General features: G+C 41.8%; 2 protein-coding genes across 4 annotated transcripts in view; one reads left to right on the forward strand and one right to left on the reverse strand.

Annotated features, from left to right (window-relative positions):
* Positions 1–17,176, forward strand: part of LOC102282868 (ATP-binding cassette sub-family C member 4-like) — a 150,287-nt gene that overhangs the window by 27,095 nt on the left and 106,016 nt on the right. Inside the window, 7 exon segments of the mRNA XM_070366902.1 lie at positions 391–554; positions 1,674–1,799; positions 2,709–2,958; positions 5,259–5,360; positions 12,959–13,048; positions 15,466–15,511; positions 15,514–15,656. Of these exon segments, the coding sequence (XP_070223003.1) occupies positions 391–554; positions 1,674–1,799; positions 2,709–2,958; positions 5,259–5,360; positions 12,959–13,048; positions 15,466–15,511; positions 15,514–15,656 (921 nt within the window).
* On the reverse strand, positions 14,621–15,052 carry LOC102282584 (small ribosomal subunit protein bS18m). 3 transcript variants are annotated; one of them, XM_014481436.2, is made up of 2 exons: positions 14,901–15,052; positions 14,621–14,816 (listed from the first exon to the last, which is right to left on the reverse strand). In XM_014481436.2, the coding sequence occupies exons 1-2, from the start codon at positions 15,050–15,052 to the stop codon at positions 14,621–14,623; spliced, it is 348 nt and encodes a 115-aa protein (XP_014336922.2). The 3 variants fall into 3 exon arrangements, with proteins under 3 accessions (XP_014336922.2, XP_070223006.1, XP_070223005.1); XM_070366905.1 differs by having other exon boundaries at positions 14,725–14,758; XM_070366904.1 differs by having other exon boundaries at positions 14,725–14,761; positions 14,820–15,052.

Here is a 17,176-nt window from a genome sequence, read left to right on the forward strand (position 1 = left end):
TCTGGAAGGTAAATGCACAAGTAGATATCGGAGAGTGTGGTAGGTACCATAATATAGGCTTTTCTATGGAGATGGGGGCTGAATTTTGGGACAGAGAGAGTTTGGGGAAGCCCTGAGCTCATCTGTGTTGTGGACAAAATCAACATCTTCCTTCAGTGCTACTGGTCGGGTTCTCCCTGGCACGTCCCTGAGGCTGGCCCTGTGCTGCCCCAGAACAGCATCATCTGGGGGGGACACTTGGATTTCTGCTTCATCATGAGGTATAAAACTCACTGATATCATTTCTGTTTAGATTCCTGCCTGTTTCTTTAGAACAGATTGTTCTACACGTTGTTCTTATTGGTTTTGATTTTATATAGTTCTAAGAAGGCTTTGTGTTTCTCTTCTAAGGTTACAATGTTCTTGCACTATCTGTGGGTGGGGCCACTGCAGGCTATCGCAGTGACTGCCCTGCTCTGGATGGAAATAGGAATATCTTGTCTTGCTGGGATGGCGGTTCTCATTATTCTTCTGCTTTTGCAAAGCTGTGTTGGAAATTCGTTCTCGTCACTCAGGTAAGAGAAACACTGGTTTAAAAACTAGGTGATATGTGCTTGGTAACATTCACCATTTGCTCGATGCTTCTCTTCAAAAACAAAACCAATGCCTTTTCTAGTCTCTTCTTTATGTGGATTGTAGGGCCTTCAGGCTTCGTCAGTGGAGGCTCCAGCCCTAAGCTGAAGGCTTATCGTGAAGAGGGAAAGGTGACGGCGCTCACTGGCTCCTTCCAGCACCATACCTGTATAAGTCGAGTGTCCTTGAGCAGAAGTTACCTATATTGAAGTTATTTAAGTATTATTAAATAGTAACAATCCTATATGCTCAAGTTTAGCTGCATGTATTTTTGTTATGCAATTTTCAGGTATCTATGTTCATGTCTTGGTTTTAATTCAGTGTTTCCATTAACTTATATGAGCCTCAAGGACAAGGTCAATCTTAGTTAACTTTGTCTTTATACAGCCACACAGTCCCAGCAGCATATGTGATAGAACAGTGGCTGGTGATGAAGGGCCTAATGGTGATGATATAGACCTGAAGCAGGTCCCAGAGGGTTGGAGGTGGGTCATTGTCCAGGTTGTCAGGTGATGGGGGTATTGTGCTGTTTGAAGGTTTTTTTTTCTTTTTTTTTTTTGGTGACTTTACATGTGATATTTTTGTCTATTTTAAATTTCCTTTCCTGTCTTGCTGTGGAGAGATGTTTCTTACCCTTCGAGGCCCTGTTGCAGTGCTGCCAGGTCTCCTTTCCCAGTGGAATTAACAGCCCGATCTTTTCTGCTCACCGGCACTTCATTCCTATTTTATTACCACACAGACACTGTCTTCCCGTTAGATTCAGTGTCTTTTTGCTTTCCCTGCCCAACTGCGACCTTAGGTGGAGAGTTCGTACCTGACTTACTTCAGGTCTTCCTCAGCCAGTACTGTGAGTTCTCCAAGTTACTCCTTGAATTGGACTGAATGGTTGACTTCCTAGAAGTCTTTTTCTCCATTTGCACTTTGAGAAGGACCTGCCTGTGATGTCAGCACAGAAGAGCTGTAGGGTATCATGGATCCCTGGTCCCTCCCTGTGCCCCCTGCTGCTGCTGAGGAAAGTTGGGCTGTGGTCACTATGGCTCATCTCACGTCTGTCCCCTCAGGAGTAAGACTGCAGCTCTCACAGACGACAGGATCAGGACCATGAGCGAAGTCATAACTGGCATCAGAACAGTAAAAATGAATGCTTGGGAAAAGTCATTTATAGACCTTATTACCAGACTGAGAAGGTAAGTTTTTGTATGTATCACACCATATTTTTTACTTTCCCCCCTGCTTTTACAGACTGAAATTAAAAGTCTTACCACTTTTCACATGAAGATGAGCTTAAATACTATGAATCCACACCTCACATGTGGCAGGCGGGTTAAGTGAAAGAGGGGAGATGTCATTTTAATCTGCTGTTCCATTTATGATCTTCTTAAAGGCAAAATTACATATGCTTCTGAAGTCAAACAGTCAATAAACACATGAAAAAAATGTTCAACATCACTCTTTATTAGAGAAATGCAAATCAAAACTACAATGAAGTATCACCTCACACTGGTAGGAGTGGCCATCAAGAAAACATCTACAAACAATACCCTTTTGCTCTGTGGTGGGAGTGCAACTTGGCACAGCTATTATGGACAACAGTATGGAGATTCCTTAGAAAACTAGGAATAAGGCTACATATGACCCAGCCACCCCACTACTGGGCATATGCCCTGAAAAAACCAGAATTCAAAAAGACACATGTACCTCAGTGCTCATTGCAGCACTATTTACAATAGCCAGGACATGTGCTTCCAGAGGGGCCATGGTGCCTGCCTCTGTTTGATGTCTTGGTGTCTCACAATTTTGGGGTGTCTTATTCTCTTCCCCCACAAGTTCATGAGCTCCTGGAGGGGATGGACTGTGTCTTTCTGTCATCATTGGGGAGCCCCACCCAGGACTTGTGGTTATGAATGCTTGTTGAATGAATATTCAAACCCAGTCTGATTGACCCACAGTGTTTAAAAGGGTGACAGGAAGCCTCTGCTTAGTTGGAAGAGTGAAGCAGTGATGAAGTGTGTGGTCCTGGTGTCGGGATGGAGCCCTGGAGGTGGACTTGGATATCGATGCTTCTTTTAAAACCTATTCCGTTCTCTCTTTTCCAGGAAGGAAATTTCCAAGATTCTGGAAAGTTCCTACCTTCGGGGCATGAATTTGGCATCATTTTTCACTGTGAGCAAAATCATGATTTTTGTCACCTTCATCACCAATGAGCTCCTTGACAACCTGATCACAGCCAGCCAAGTGTTTGTGGTGGTGATGCTGTTTGAGGCTCTGCGGTTCTCGAGCACCCTCTACTTCCCCATGGCTGTTGAGAAGGTGTCAGAGGCCATTGTCAGCATCCGAAGAATCAAGGTTTGGGGACAAATAACTTTTTAAAGTTATAGGCAGATTTTACCTAAAATAGCTCCTTTATGTGGTCTCACTGTGTGCCAGTTAGGTGATAGTTAACTCTCCCAGTGCCAAAGCTGGCAGACTTCCCAGAATGTTGTAGGTACTCTCTTCTTTTATTAGGTAGAGTGTGTTACAGATATCCTAAGACTGGTTCTCATGTAGGGCCAGTAGTATATATAGATAGCAGTGGCACAGGGCTCTTGTGTAGTGATGCCTACAAAGTGACTAAAATGTCTAAAAGCAGGAGAAGCAAGCAGATTGCATCTCCTGTGCTGACTCCAATGACTAGGCAGTGACTGCACAGTCCTGGGGTACAGAGTTCCTCTCTGGGCTGGGAGGGGAGGAACTTGCTGAAAGCTCCATGCTGCTTGGACAGGAAGAGTGGCCTCAGATTCACTTAATTCTCTGTGTTCAAAAATGAGTTCTTTCCTCCACAGATGTTTTGCTTGTTGGTGTCTGAACCTGCCTTTTGTTTCTGCCTTTTCATCCCTGCACCCTTTTAATTACTGCTTAATCCTCTCTCTAACTGCCCTCTGCTTTTCAAATTTGTAATTACCACCATTATGTGAACTAAGAACTTCTACATGCATGAAATGGATTTAGAAAGGCATAGGAACCAGAGATCAAATTGCTAACATCCATTGGATCATAGGAAAAGCAAGATAATTCCAGAAAAGCATGTACTTCTCCTTCTTTGAATACACTAAAGTCTTTGACTGTGTGGATCACAATGAACTGTGGAAAATTCTGAACGAGATGGGAATACCAGACCATCTTACCTGTCTCCTGAGAAAACTGTATTCAGGTCAAGAAACAACAGTTAGAACCGTTGCTGGAACAGGAATGGAACAAAGACTGGTTTCAAATTGGTAAAGGAGTATGTTAAGGCTGTATATTGTCACCTTCTCTCAAGGCTCAGTCAATAAAGAATCTGCCTGCAATGCAGGAAGCCAGGGTTTGATCTCTGTGTTGGGAAGATCCCCTGGAGAAGGGCCTGATAACCCACTCCAGTGTTCTTGCCTGGAGAATTGCCATGGACAGAGGAGCCTGGAGGGCTACAATCCATGGGGTCCCTAAGAGTCAGACACGACCAAAGCAACTAAGCACAGCACAGCATATCAAGACTGTTTATTGTCACCTTGCTTATTTAACTTATATTCAGAGTATATCATGTGAAATGCCAGGCTGGATGAAGCTCAAGCTGGAATCAAGATTGCCAGGAGAAATATCAATAACCTCAGATATGCAGATGACACCACTTTAATGGCAGAAAGTGAAGACAACTAAAAACCTCTTGATGAAAGTGAAAGAGGAGAGTGAAAAAGTTGGCTTAAAGCTCAACATTCAGAAAACTAAACTCATGACATCTGGTCCCATCACTTCATTGCAACATATGGGAAAACAATGGAAGCAGTGACAGATTTTATTTCCTTGGGCTCTAAAATCACTGTAGATGGTGACTGCAGCCATGAAATTAAAAGACACTTGCTCCTTGGAAGAAAAGCTGTGACAAACCTAGACAGCATTATTAAAAACCAGAGACATTATTTGCTGACAAAAGTCCGTATAGTCAAAGCTATAATTTTTTCAATAGTAATGGACAAATGTGAGAGTTGGACCATAAAGAAGACTGAGTGCCAAATAATTGATGCTTTGGAATTGTGGTACTGGAGAAGACTCTTGAGAGTCCCTTGGGCTGCAAAGATTTCAAACCAGTCAACCCTAAAGGAAATCAAATCCCAAGTACTCAGTGGAAGGACTGATGCTGAAGCTGAAGCTGAAGCTCCAATACTTGGCCACCTAATGCTTAGAGCCGACTCACTGGAAAAGACCCTGATGCTTTTTGAAGATTGAAGGCAGGAGGAGGCAGCAACAGAGGATGAGATGGTTAGATAGCGTCACTGACTCAGCATGAATTTGAGCAAACTCTTGGAGATAGTAAAGGACAGGGGAGCCTGGCGTGCTGCAGTCCATGGGGCTGCAAAGAGTTAGACACTACTTGATGACTGAACTGCAACAAATGCAGTATATTATATGATTTTATTAATATATACCATGAGGTGTAATAACAATAAATATTATTCCATATGTTATTTAGTATGTTCTGATGTGAACTAATACTTTAAGTACAGTTGGTAAAACATTATTTAGATTGTACAAAGGTTTTTATTGCAAATCCCAGGAAAGCAGTTGTTTTTATTTGTGCTTTCTTCCACAGTTTAACAATCTGTTTTTTTGTTTGTTTGTTTTGTTTTCTGTAGAATTTTCTATTACTTGATGAGATACCAGAGCTCCATCCTCAGCAGCCATCGGATGGTGAAAGGATGGTGGACATGCAAGATTTCACTGCTTTTTGGGATGAGGTAACAAGTCCTCCATTCCAGGATTCTGACTTCTAACAGACAACTGTGACATGGATTTACTGGAGAATTTTTAGATTTTATGCGTGGTGTAAACTGTGACTTGCTCATTTACTGAAAGTATGTTTTAAAAATTCTCAAAATTGGGACTAAAGTTGTATCTAATGGAGATTAAGTATAAAATCAACCTAAGACCTTTGACTTATTGCTTGCTCTCTATCTCATTTTCAAGAGAGTTTTCAAAGTATTAGCACCTTTTGAACTTAAAGTACATACATTTGTAATGTTCGCATTTATAGGAATGGACAGAAAATGCTGCAGTGTAGAATGGGTTAATTGCACAACTGGTTGTTTAAGAGGCTTTGGGGAGTTAGTGTACAATTTTGCCTTGATTATCAGATCACATTATTAAACATAGAGTGAAGCTGTGATCTGGATTTTGGCTGAGGTAGGGTGGGGGCTCCCCCATCCTGAGCTTCTGGATGATTCTGTACACTTTGTTGGCAGCCAGGGGCAGGAGGAGACAGCAGGTGGGCATAATGAGCACCAGTGATTCCCAGTTAAAGGATTGCACTTGATAACAAGTTGACAGAGTTGTTGACAAGATGATGACAAGCTGGTGGTTTCCAACACTTGGTTTATTTGTTAGTTGCAGGCAAAGAGAAAAAACAACCGGGTCTGGTCTCAAGAAGCTGTCAGTATTGCATACCCAGAGCAGCCCCTTTACCAATGGAAATGCTCCCCTCACCCCAGGTTTCATGGTCCTCTGTGCTCACCCTCCTGCATCAGTGTGGATTAGTCAGGAAAACTCAATCCCACAATGGGAGAGGGAGTTCCATGCAGGGAGTTAGTTACGTAGGTGATAAAAGAGGGAGGAAAAATTAGAAAGGGTTAAACAGTGGTGCATGAGACAACCCAGAGATTAGCAATGGCAGGAAGCTGCCCTCACGTCCAGCGCTGGAGGGACTCAGGGAGGTGGCACCTCCACCACAGGGTCCACCTTCCAGAGCAGAGCCCAGGAGCCGGGCTGTCAGAGTGGGGACCACAGAACATGGGTCCTAACTGTAGACTCACCCTGTCTTTCATGCCTGTGACTCTGTGGTGCCTCCTGCATTGTGTTCACCTGCTTCTGACTCAGCACCTGCCTTCCCCACCATCGACACAGTGGTTTGTTCCCAGATACATGAAACCACATCCCTGCACCTTCTGTCCATGGAAACTCACACACGGTGCCTGACCTTCCCTGATGGTTTCTCCTACCTTAATATAGTAGATTTATCTCCTGCTTGGTGTTTCTCGGCATAGTGCTCTTGAAGCATTTATAGAAAGCACCACTAAAATTCCATTTTAAAGGCTACTCTATGTGAATGCTAACACATCCTTTATATGACTCATTAGCAGATTTCTTTTTTTCCCAGTAAACACATAGATTTATTTTATCATTTATTTATTTTTTGTAGATTTATTTTAAATCAGTTTGATATATGATGCAGATTGGTTCTGTAGTTTTTAATGAACTGAAATAAAAGTATCTATATACAACAGTATCTGCCTGTGCAACAGATATCTGTAAGGTAAAATAAAGGATTTTAGTTGTACTACAGTCTATGTGAAAAAATCAGGTGAAAAATCTGAAAAGGTTTCTATATACCCTCTAGAGTAAAAAAAAAATCAAATTATTAATAACTCAAGGTACTAAACTGCTAAAGGAAGAGGAGCAAGGCCTTGAGGCTTTTCTTGTACACTCTAATTCCATATTATGGTTTTGTCAGAGCAGCATTCAGAATTACAGGAGAGGCTTCATCAGCTACATTTTCACAGAAATAGCTACAGTGTTAACATTACTATGTGGCAAGGTGTTCCTGTCTACCTAAATGACAATGATGCCATTGCAGCTAATATTTACCACTTTGGGAGAAGGGAAATTCTATGTATTCTCAACTGAATCTTGTATCTTATAGCACTCACTTAAATCTAACACTCATCGCACTATTGTGAGGTACCTAGCTGCTAAGTTGCTTCAGTCGTGTCCGACTCTGTGTGACCCCAGGGACAGCAGCCCACCAGGCTCCCTGTTACTACTGACGGAAACACAAAAATGTAAGCCTGCCTTTCCCCAGAAACCTCTGAAGCCAGAGATTTTAAACAATTAAGGCCCTTGAAAACACTAGGGATATGTACAGATTTGCAACAAAAAGAAACTCTAGCTGTACCAGCAAGTAATGAAGAAATAGTAAATCTTCATTTTATGAACCTTTAATTATCTAAATGTAAGGAAATTTGGCTTAAGAAATGGACAAAAGCAATTTGTCATTTCTTACCATAAAATATTGAAAACCAAGTGCTAAATTCAACCACTATAGATTAAAGAAACTAAAACAAAAAAGCCTTAGTAATTGGAGCCTTAATGAGCAAAAGCTCATTTTAAATTGGTTTGAGCCCTTGAACTAATCCTGTGTGTCAAAGTCAGGGAAGAGGGATCCCTCTAAACCTGAAAAAACTAGTGCTTTATAAGGAAACTAAAGAAATGAAAGTATGCATGTTATCACATCACAGGAATTGAAACTGGTAAAGGATGGGAGAGAAGAAAGAAAAAGTATGATCTGTTTACCCAGGGCAATCATCATTAAAAATCCACAGTAATCTGACCAACTTAATTTTTTCTGAAATTACACTGCTCACATTTACTGTGTTAAAACTTAAAATGATTGTCTAATTAAACAGTAAATGATTCTAAAACAACTTCTTTCTTGCCTCATAGAAGTTACTTTTCAAGAAAGCTTGGTGGAAATCTTTTTAAGGCACAACAGTGTTAGGATAATTTTTTAAAGTACAGAGGAAAATAAACTTAAATCAACTTTATACTTTTTATTAGCCATAAGAAAACTTTTGGGTGGTTCAATAGATGAAGGCTTTTGACTTTGCATAAAATCGTTTAAGTCACTTGGGTTTTGAATAAAATAGGGATGTTTTCAATTAAATGCTAACACTTAAGTATCTTAAAGCAGGTTTTTTACTGCCCACATCAACAGTTACATCCTCAGACCAACTTTTTCCTTCTTTAATGTGAAATATCGAATCACCAAAATTTTAGGTTAAGTTTACCTTTCAGGCTGTCTTTAAGGCACTGTTTTTTAATTTCTCAAACATATAAGGTGCTTTACAAGTATGAACAATATGCTGCTATACTTTACTATTTTTCTTGTTTCTATGTAGAATAACTGTTATTAAGCACAGAATTTTGCTCTAAGGCTACTAAATTTATAAATCTATTCCACTTTGGAAATGATAGCCAACAATGCACCTGATTGATGCTGCTTCAGCATATTCTTCTGAATTCTGGTCACTAAACTACATCCTGAGTTCACATAAAAATAACGCAGCTTTCAGGCTTTAAAATGACAACATTTAAACTGTCAAGAGAGTCATGAGGTTGTTTGCACAGGACAGTGTTTTCCATCGCTTACAGAGTCACAGCTGACACGTCAAGAAGAGAGAACCAGTACCACAGCAGCAGTCATTTAAGGTAAAAGAAGACACAAGGATTCATGCAGAATGTTTTAAATATTCCCTTGAACAAAGTGATTTAACTGATTCTTCTTCAAGGGTGATGCTCATATGGGAACAATTAAGGGTAGTAGAATAACATCTTCCACATGGGACATATTGAAATAAAATATTGTTTCAGTTAGTTACACACCAGTCCTTGTTAATTTAGCAGGTCTGTTTTCACAGTGTAGTAGTTTTGTTTTTTAGATCTGTAGAATTTATAGAGAAAGAAAATGACACCCTGCACACCCAAGATGAAGACATTTCCTCCCAAGAAACTGGATGTGTCAAAGGCAGACTTTGGCACAGGTTGGGAGGTCAGAGTTACAGTGGCGTTAGTTGTACTTGACGTGGTCGCTGTGGTGGGAGCTGAGGAAGGGAAGGCAGAGTTGTGGTTTTAGAATTGGTTGGCGATGCTTGGCAGTGGGCACAGAACAGAATTCAGCACCTGGCAGTCACTAATGTTGAGTTATCTGAACAGTAGCTTTTACCTTTCATTTTTTCCCAAAGAAGTTGGTATTAGCAACCTTAGCATCAAAACAGGAAACACAGCTATTGTGGTTTCCCAGATTTCTGGTGCTGAAGAGGTGCCTCTGAGGAGTGGCGGTACTGGGGCTCTCGTGGTGATGCTCAGTAAAGCCGGGCTGTAGTCACATCAGGGCCAGGGGGGTGCCCTGAGCCGGTCATCACACAGGGTGTGGCCAGGCAGCCTGCAGCCCAGGGCAGCGGGTGGGAGAGCCTGGACATGGCGTCCTCCATGCAGAAGTTCAAGTGGACCTGGGGCGCCCAACGCTGTCTGTCCTTCTGTCCCCTGCACCCTCCCCCCACAGTGTGTGCAGGTATCCACTGAATTGCTTTTGTGTCAAACTATGCAGCATTTTAAAATGAACTATCTTGTTCTTTTAAGAGCTTAATAACATGGTCACAGACTTCTGTGTAAATTGCACTGTAGTCCAGAACACCCTGTTCTGTGGCCCTGACCTTGCCTATGGAAGGACTGTGCCCCTTGCTGGGGTCATTAGTAATTAGGGCTGTCAGGTTAGGTCATGGGTGAGAGAGCCCTCAGAGGGGAAGGGGAAGACATTGGGGTTTTGGAGAGAAGCTGAGTCTGAATGAAGCCCCTGCTGGGCTGGGAGGCAGGAGACAGATGTGAGCTCTGTAACCTGTTCCCCTAGACAGCCAGTTGGGCAGGTGGGGGCAGGTCTCAGGGACCCAGGTCTCATTCATGGAATGATGGAACTTGATCTCAATCTTTATGCTTTAAAATAAATAGTCCCAGGACTTCTCTGGTGGCCCAGTGGTTAAGAATCCACCTTCCAGTGCAGGGGATGTGGGTTCCACCCCTGGTGAAGAAATAAGATCTCACATGCTATGGAGTAATTAAGCCCACACACTGCAACAAAGACCCAGAGCAGCCAAAATAAGAAAAATGGTCCTGTGGGAGCCTGCGGATCTCATGGGACCGGGATTTCGAATTGCGTCTGCACAGAGTCCAGGTTCAGATGATAATCCTTGAGTCAGTGTCCCCCAACCTGGATAACCAGTGGGGGAGGGTACCCAGCAGCCAACGACTGTTGAGTGCTGCCCGCTTCTGGTCACCGCGGAGCAGTGCCGGATCCTGAAGCCTGAACAGGGAGGGAACCCTGTCTGGCCCTGACAGATGGTTCAATTCAGTTGAGTCGCTCAGTTGTGTCCAACTCTTTGCAACCCCATGGACTGCAGCACACCAGGCTTCCCTGTCCATCACCAACTTCCAGAGCTTACTCAACCTCATGTCTATCGAGTCAGTGATGCCATCCAACCATCTCATCCTCTGTTATCCCCCTTCTCCTCCCACCTTCAATCTTTCCCAGCATCAGGGTCTTTTCAAATGATTCATTTCTTTGCATCAGGTGGCCAAACTATTGGAGTTTCAGCTTCAGCATCACTCCTTCCAGTGAATATTCAGGGCTGATTTCCTTTAGGATGGACTGGTTGGATCTCCGTGCTGTCCAAGGGACTCTCAAGAGTCTTCTCCAACACCACAGTTCAAAAGCATCAATTCTTTGGCGCTCAGCTTTCTTTGTAGTCCAACTCTCACATCCATACATGACTCCTGGAAAAATCATAGCTTTGACTAGAAGGACCTTTGTTGGTAAAATACTGTCTCTGATTTTTAATATGCTGTGTAGGTTGGTCATAGCTTTTCTTCGAAGGAGCAAGCATCTTTTAATTTCATGGCTGCAGTCACCATCTGCAGTGATTTTGGAGCTCCAAAAATAAAGTCTGTCACTGTTTCCATTGTTTCTCCATCTATTTCCCATGAAGTGATGGGGCCAGATGCCATGATCTTAGTTTTCTGAATGTTGAGTTTTAAGCCAGCTTTTTCCACTCTCCTCTTTCACTTTCATCAAGAGGCTCTTTAGTTCTTCTTCACTTTCTGCCATAAGGGTGGTGTCATCTGCATATCTGAGGTTATTGATATTTTTCCCGGCAGTCTTGATTCCAGTTTGTGCTTCATCCAGCCTGGCATTTCGCTTGAAATGACAGACTGATGGGCTGCAATAGGAAGCTGATGTTTGTAGGTGGTTCACTATTTTGTAGTCATAACTGAGTGAAAAGTAGTAAAATAGGAATCCCAAGCGTCAGGCAGGAAGAAAGGAGTGGAGAAGCTTAAAAAGCTTAAAAAATATTTCTCCTGTATTAAAATCTAGCTTCTTGTTGATAATTTGTCATTCCCGAAATCTGAAGCTATTTTTTTTAGTGATGAAAAATCATTGTCATTATTTTAGTATGTGAATGTTGTATAATCAGTTCAGTTCTTTCCAGAAAATATTTTCAGTTTGAAGATTATCCAGATTTTTAATCCAGACTCTGTGCTTTTAGTCTTTAGGGCATTTTACTTAATCAGGTGTAACCACTATTTTTTTTTTTCTTGACACAGCAGTTAAAGGCAATTTTATTAACACTTTGAATATGTAGACACACACACACACACCCTTAAGTCTACCAGGAATACAACCTGTGATTGGCTTGATGAGCCTTTGTTCTTCTCCCTCACATTGGAACGAGTGTACCTTCATGTTTTATGTTTTTCTTATAGTACAAGTACTTTATTGCTCCTATTTAGCCAGGACAGGTAATGCATGTAAGACGTAGGAAACTGAGGCTTTATCACTTTATCCCATAATGTCATAATTAATTTCTTTATTCCCCAATTTTTGTTGTTGGTGGTGCTACATTAGAGCTCTCATTAAATGAGAGCTTTGACTGTTACTTATAAGAATTAATTTACCAAGAGAGTGACTTCTTCATATAAAGTGCCCCTTTGCTTGCTGAGCATTACTGAGATTCATTCTATATCTAATGAAAATGGATTGTGGAGATTTCAAATTATTTATTGAAGGGCTAGGCACACCAGGTACTTATGCTGCCACCTTGTGGATTAATGAGATAGACAGTTAAAACCAAGGGTCATGATGAAAACTTGAAAAGGAAGTGAAAGTGTTAGCCTTTCAGTTGTGTCCAACTTTTTGCGACCCCACCGACTATAGCCCGCCAGGCTCCTCTGTCCCTGATATTCTCCAGGCAAGAATACTGGAATAGGTTTCCATTCTCTTCTCCAGGGGATCTTTCCGACCCAGGGATCGAATCCAGATCTCCTACATTGCAGGCAGATTCTTTACAATCTGAGCCACATGATTAAAAACCTCCCACACTGAATATTGTATTAAGTACATTATTTTAATAAACTAGTGTGCATCCTTCAGTTTGCATTTCAGGCAGGTGCTTTGTCATCTCTGCTATTTAAAATCTGTGGGTGTCTAGAGCTGTGTCCGGAAATCTGGTAAAAGAAGGAGCCTTCCTAAAGGCAGCTAAAACTTCTTCAACACCCTAAAGAGATAGGATTGGATGAAAAGGCCTCTTGGGCATAGTATATTGAAACAGGAAGGAGAAAAATGTTGGTTAATGTTAGCATATCAATAACTATTACATTATTTTCTCTGTTTTCTAAAGTAAGGTATGTGTTACTTTATTGAAATGGGTACATTTTTATAAACTTTAATTTGCAGGAATCAGAAACCCCAACTCTACGAGGCCTTTCCTTTACTGTCAGACCCGGTGAACTGTTAGCTGTGGTTGGACCCGTGGGAGCAGGAAAGGTAAGTTGTGATGCCCTTGATGCAACACCACAGCCCCTGTTAAATTCTCAAGAGTGGAACCTGGAGCTGAGTGTGACACAGTTTGAATTGGCTGTATCTAGAATGGTGTTTCTCTAGGTGTGTTCCATGCAATATTAGTTTTGTGAGAAGGTTTCATGGCCACATAAACCTGGATAAATGCACACTGTATTTTCCTTATTGGTGCTTCATGTTGCACAGTTGGGAACTGGTGTCAGGAATTTGGACGTCTCAGTGAAGGAGATTATTTATGTGACAGCTGTTCAGGTTGGATAGAGACAATGGGGGCTTCTTTTTGTCACGGTGACCCCTCCAGGAATTCTGGAGGTGGTAAAAGCTCTTCTGGGAAGCTCTGAGCATTTCCTCATGTGACTTGACTTGGTCCCATCAGTGCACATGTAGTGAAGGTGCAGCCACTTGCTGGAGATAAAGGTACAGACTTGAGCAAGATCCCAACTCTGCCTTTCAGAGGCAACCAAGTTCCAGGGCAAGACAGATACACAGGCAGGTTATTTCAGCCCAGTGTGGTGAGTACTCTGATGGTGTGGACACGGATATGTCATTTCTGTGTGTTACAGGAGATTTGAAGGGCATGTGTAGTTACACTTAGTGTTCTGTGTTTTGTATGACAAAATATAGGAACCTAAATGTGGGATGTGTACAGGAGAGGGTGATGATTTCCTCCATGAAGGGCTTTTAAAATGTTTATTGTTTTTAATTGGAGAATAATCGCTTTACAATATTGTGTTGGTTTCTGCCATACATCAACATGAATCAACAGCCATAGGTATACAGATGTTTCCTCTCTCTTGAATCTCTTTCCCACCTCTCACCCTGTCCTACCACCCTAGGTTGTTGCAGAGCACAGGATTTGAGCTCCCTGGGCATGATGGACTTCTATTGTTCAAATACAACTAGCTCAGAGTTCTTTTAAATAATAATCTTTGGATATAGTCTTCACACAAAGCTTTAAGTTTTTTTTAAAAAATATATTTTAAAATTTACTTGGTTGCATTGGGTCTTGGTTGCAGTGCATGGGGTCTCTAATTGTGGCATGTGGGCTGAGTTTCCCTGGGACATGTGGGATCTTAGTTCCCTGACCAGGGGACCAGGGATCTGACCAGAGCCTCTGTCATTGGAAGGTGGATTCTTCTTCTTCTTTTTTTTTTCAATGTTTATATTCTGAATGTAGTTATTATTTTTTTAACTTTTTATTTTATACTGGGTTGTAGCCAGTTAACAATGTTCTGATAGTTTCAGGTGAACAGTGAAGGGTGTATGTCAGCCATGCATATACATGTATCCATTCTTCCCCAAACTCCCCTCCCATCCAGACTGCCATGTAACATTGAATAGAGTTCCATGAGCGATAGTAGGTCCCTGCTGGTGATCCATTTCAAATACAGCAGTGTGTACCTGTCCATCCTGAACTCCCAAACTGTGCCTTCCGCCCATCCTGGAAGGCGGATTCTTAATCACTGGACCACCAGGGAAATCCCCACATAACTTTTTTCTTGTTGCAAATTACGTTTATTGATGATAACTTTATATAATTTACTCCCTATATTTGATGTTACAAACTTTAGGGTCTTTGAGATAGGCAGGATCCTTGTATGTAATTGGCATAAACCCTGAAATTTGAGCTCTCTTAATTGCTTTTATGATTTCTTTTTGTTTGTTCCCACAAAGACCTGTTATATGCCTTCCATAAATGCATCCAGTAAATGGAGAAATAAACTGGGATAAAAGCTGTAGATTCTTATGATCTACACATTTTTCATACAAGATACATTTTTTCAGAGGCTCCTTATAAGGATTTTCCATTGGGATAGGCAGGTCCCTGTTGCTGGTTACCTGTTTATATTGTGAACAACTTCTCCACAGCACTGCATGAATCCCAGGATTTATGAGGCAGACAACAGCTGTTGTAAAACGTGTCAACTTTCTCTTCCCTAGCCCACTGCAAAGAGCTACCATAGCAGCCATGGTTCCTTGCTCCTCTCCTCCCCACACTGCTTTTTAAGAAAAAGTATTTGTCAAGTAAAAGATACCCAGATGCAAGAACAACTGCATTAAACATCAGATACAGAAAGTACACATCATGCTGGTCTGCTCTGCTAGTGAAAGATGTTAAACATTCTTAGTCTTTGCTGAGTAGAGCACTTCATTTGGGGGAAACTCTGGCAGAGTGGATTGTTACAGTATTAACATTCCTTACCAACCTTTAGTCTACGTTGACCAATAGTGCTGTTTTCCACTTTTTCCTGCAACTTCCAGAGCTATACTTTATCCTGTTCTGATATCATTGATCAAGCACCAGGGTGGGGTCCGCTGTGCTGTGGGGCATGTTAAATCCTGAGTGCTGCCTGTTCATACATGTGTGTTGCCTTCTGTTTCAGTCCTCACTATTACGTGCTGTGCTGGGGGAGCTGCCCCCAGACAGGGGAAGGTCAGCGTGCACGGGAGGATCGCATATGTTTCTCAGCAGCCCTGGGTGTTTCCAGGAACTGTGAGGAGTAACATTTTATTTGGGAAGAAATATGAAAAAGACCGATATGAAAAAGTAATAAGGGCTTGTGCTTTGGAAGAGGTAAGTAATCACTCTTGAGTTGCATGTACTCAAATTTCAAATAATGATAATATTGGTTTAAGCTCTAAGATTTGTTGAAAGTTCTTTTTATTTGATTTTGAAAGGTCTTTTATTTGTTGCTTTAAGCTGGACTTCTGCTTAAGTATGCAGTCATATGCGTTGTTGTTTTAATTCTGGTGTGATAATGATGGTCACAGAATGCCTTTGTTTCATTTAGTGGTTTCATTCACTTTTAGATTCTTTTTTTAATGGACAATTAACAAAAATTTGTAAGAATAGAGAGCACTGTGTAATGAACCCTCATGTTCCTACCTCCAGGTCAGCTGGTGGCCAGTCTTGCTGGGTCTTTACCCTTGCCCTATGCCACCCCTCCACCCAACACCCCGTGCCATCCCCTGGTATTCCAAAGCAGATACTAGACCTCAGGTTAGTTCATCTGTAGACATTGTTGTTCAGTCACTAAGTCCTGTCCAGCTGTTTTTGACCCCGTGGAGTACAGCACTCCAGGCTTCCCTGTCCTTCACCATCTCCTAGAAGTTGCTCAAACTCATGTCCACCAAGTCGGTGAGGCCATCCAACCATCTCATTCTCTGTCGTCCTCTTCTCCTCCTGCCCTCAGTCTTTTCCAGTGTCAAGGTCTTTTCCAATGAGTTGGCAGTTTGTACAAGTGGCCAAATTATTGGAGCTTCAGCTTTAGCATCAGTCTTTCCAATGCTAAAGCTGAAACTCCAGTACTTTGGCCACCTCATGCGAAGAGCTGACTCATTGGAAAAGACTCTGATGCTGGGAGGGATTTGAGGCAAGAGGAGAAGGGGACGACAGAGGATGAGATGGCTGGATGGCATCACTGGCTTGATGGACGTGAGTCTGGGTGAACTCCAGGAGTTGGTGATGGACAGGGAGGCCTGGCGTGCTGCGATTCATGGGGTTGCAAAGAGTCGGACACGACTGAGCGACTGATCTGATCTGATCTGATCCTTTAGGATTGACTGGTTTAATCTCCTTGCAGTCCAAGGGACTCTCAAGAGACTTCTCTAGAACCATAATTCAAAAGTATCAATTCTTTGGCACTCAGCCTTCTTTATGCTCCAACTCTCACATTCATACACGACTACTGGAAAAAACCATAGCTTTGACTATATGGACCCTTGTCAGCAAAGTGATGTCTCTGTTTTTTAATATGCTGTCTAGGTTGGTCATAGCTTTTCTTCCAAAAAAGCAAGCATCTTTTAATTTCATGGCTTCAGTCACCATCTGCAGTGATTTTTCTTTTTTTCATCTGCAGTGATTTTTGAGCTCAAGAAAATAAAATTTGTACACTGTTTCCACCTTTTACTCACCTATTTGCTGGGAAGTAATGGGACCAGATGCCACATAAATCAACAGTAAACATATTCTGTTACCATAAGCAATATAGTATGTAACATTTGACTGTCTATTATCTTTAACCACTTTTAAAAACTTTAAATTTTTTGTTTTATAAAAAGCTTTTAAGGATTTTAAAAAATTTTAGGCATTAC

This window comes from Bos mutus, unplaced genomic scaffold, assembly GCF_027580195.1.
Source record: "Bos mutus isolate GX-2022 unplaced genomic scaffold, NWIPB_WYAK_1.1 CTG250, whole genome shotgun sequence".
Classification (NCBI taxonomy): domain Eukaryota; kingdom Metazoa; phylum Chordata; class Mammalia; order Artiodactyla; family Bovidae; genus Bos; species Bos mutus.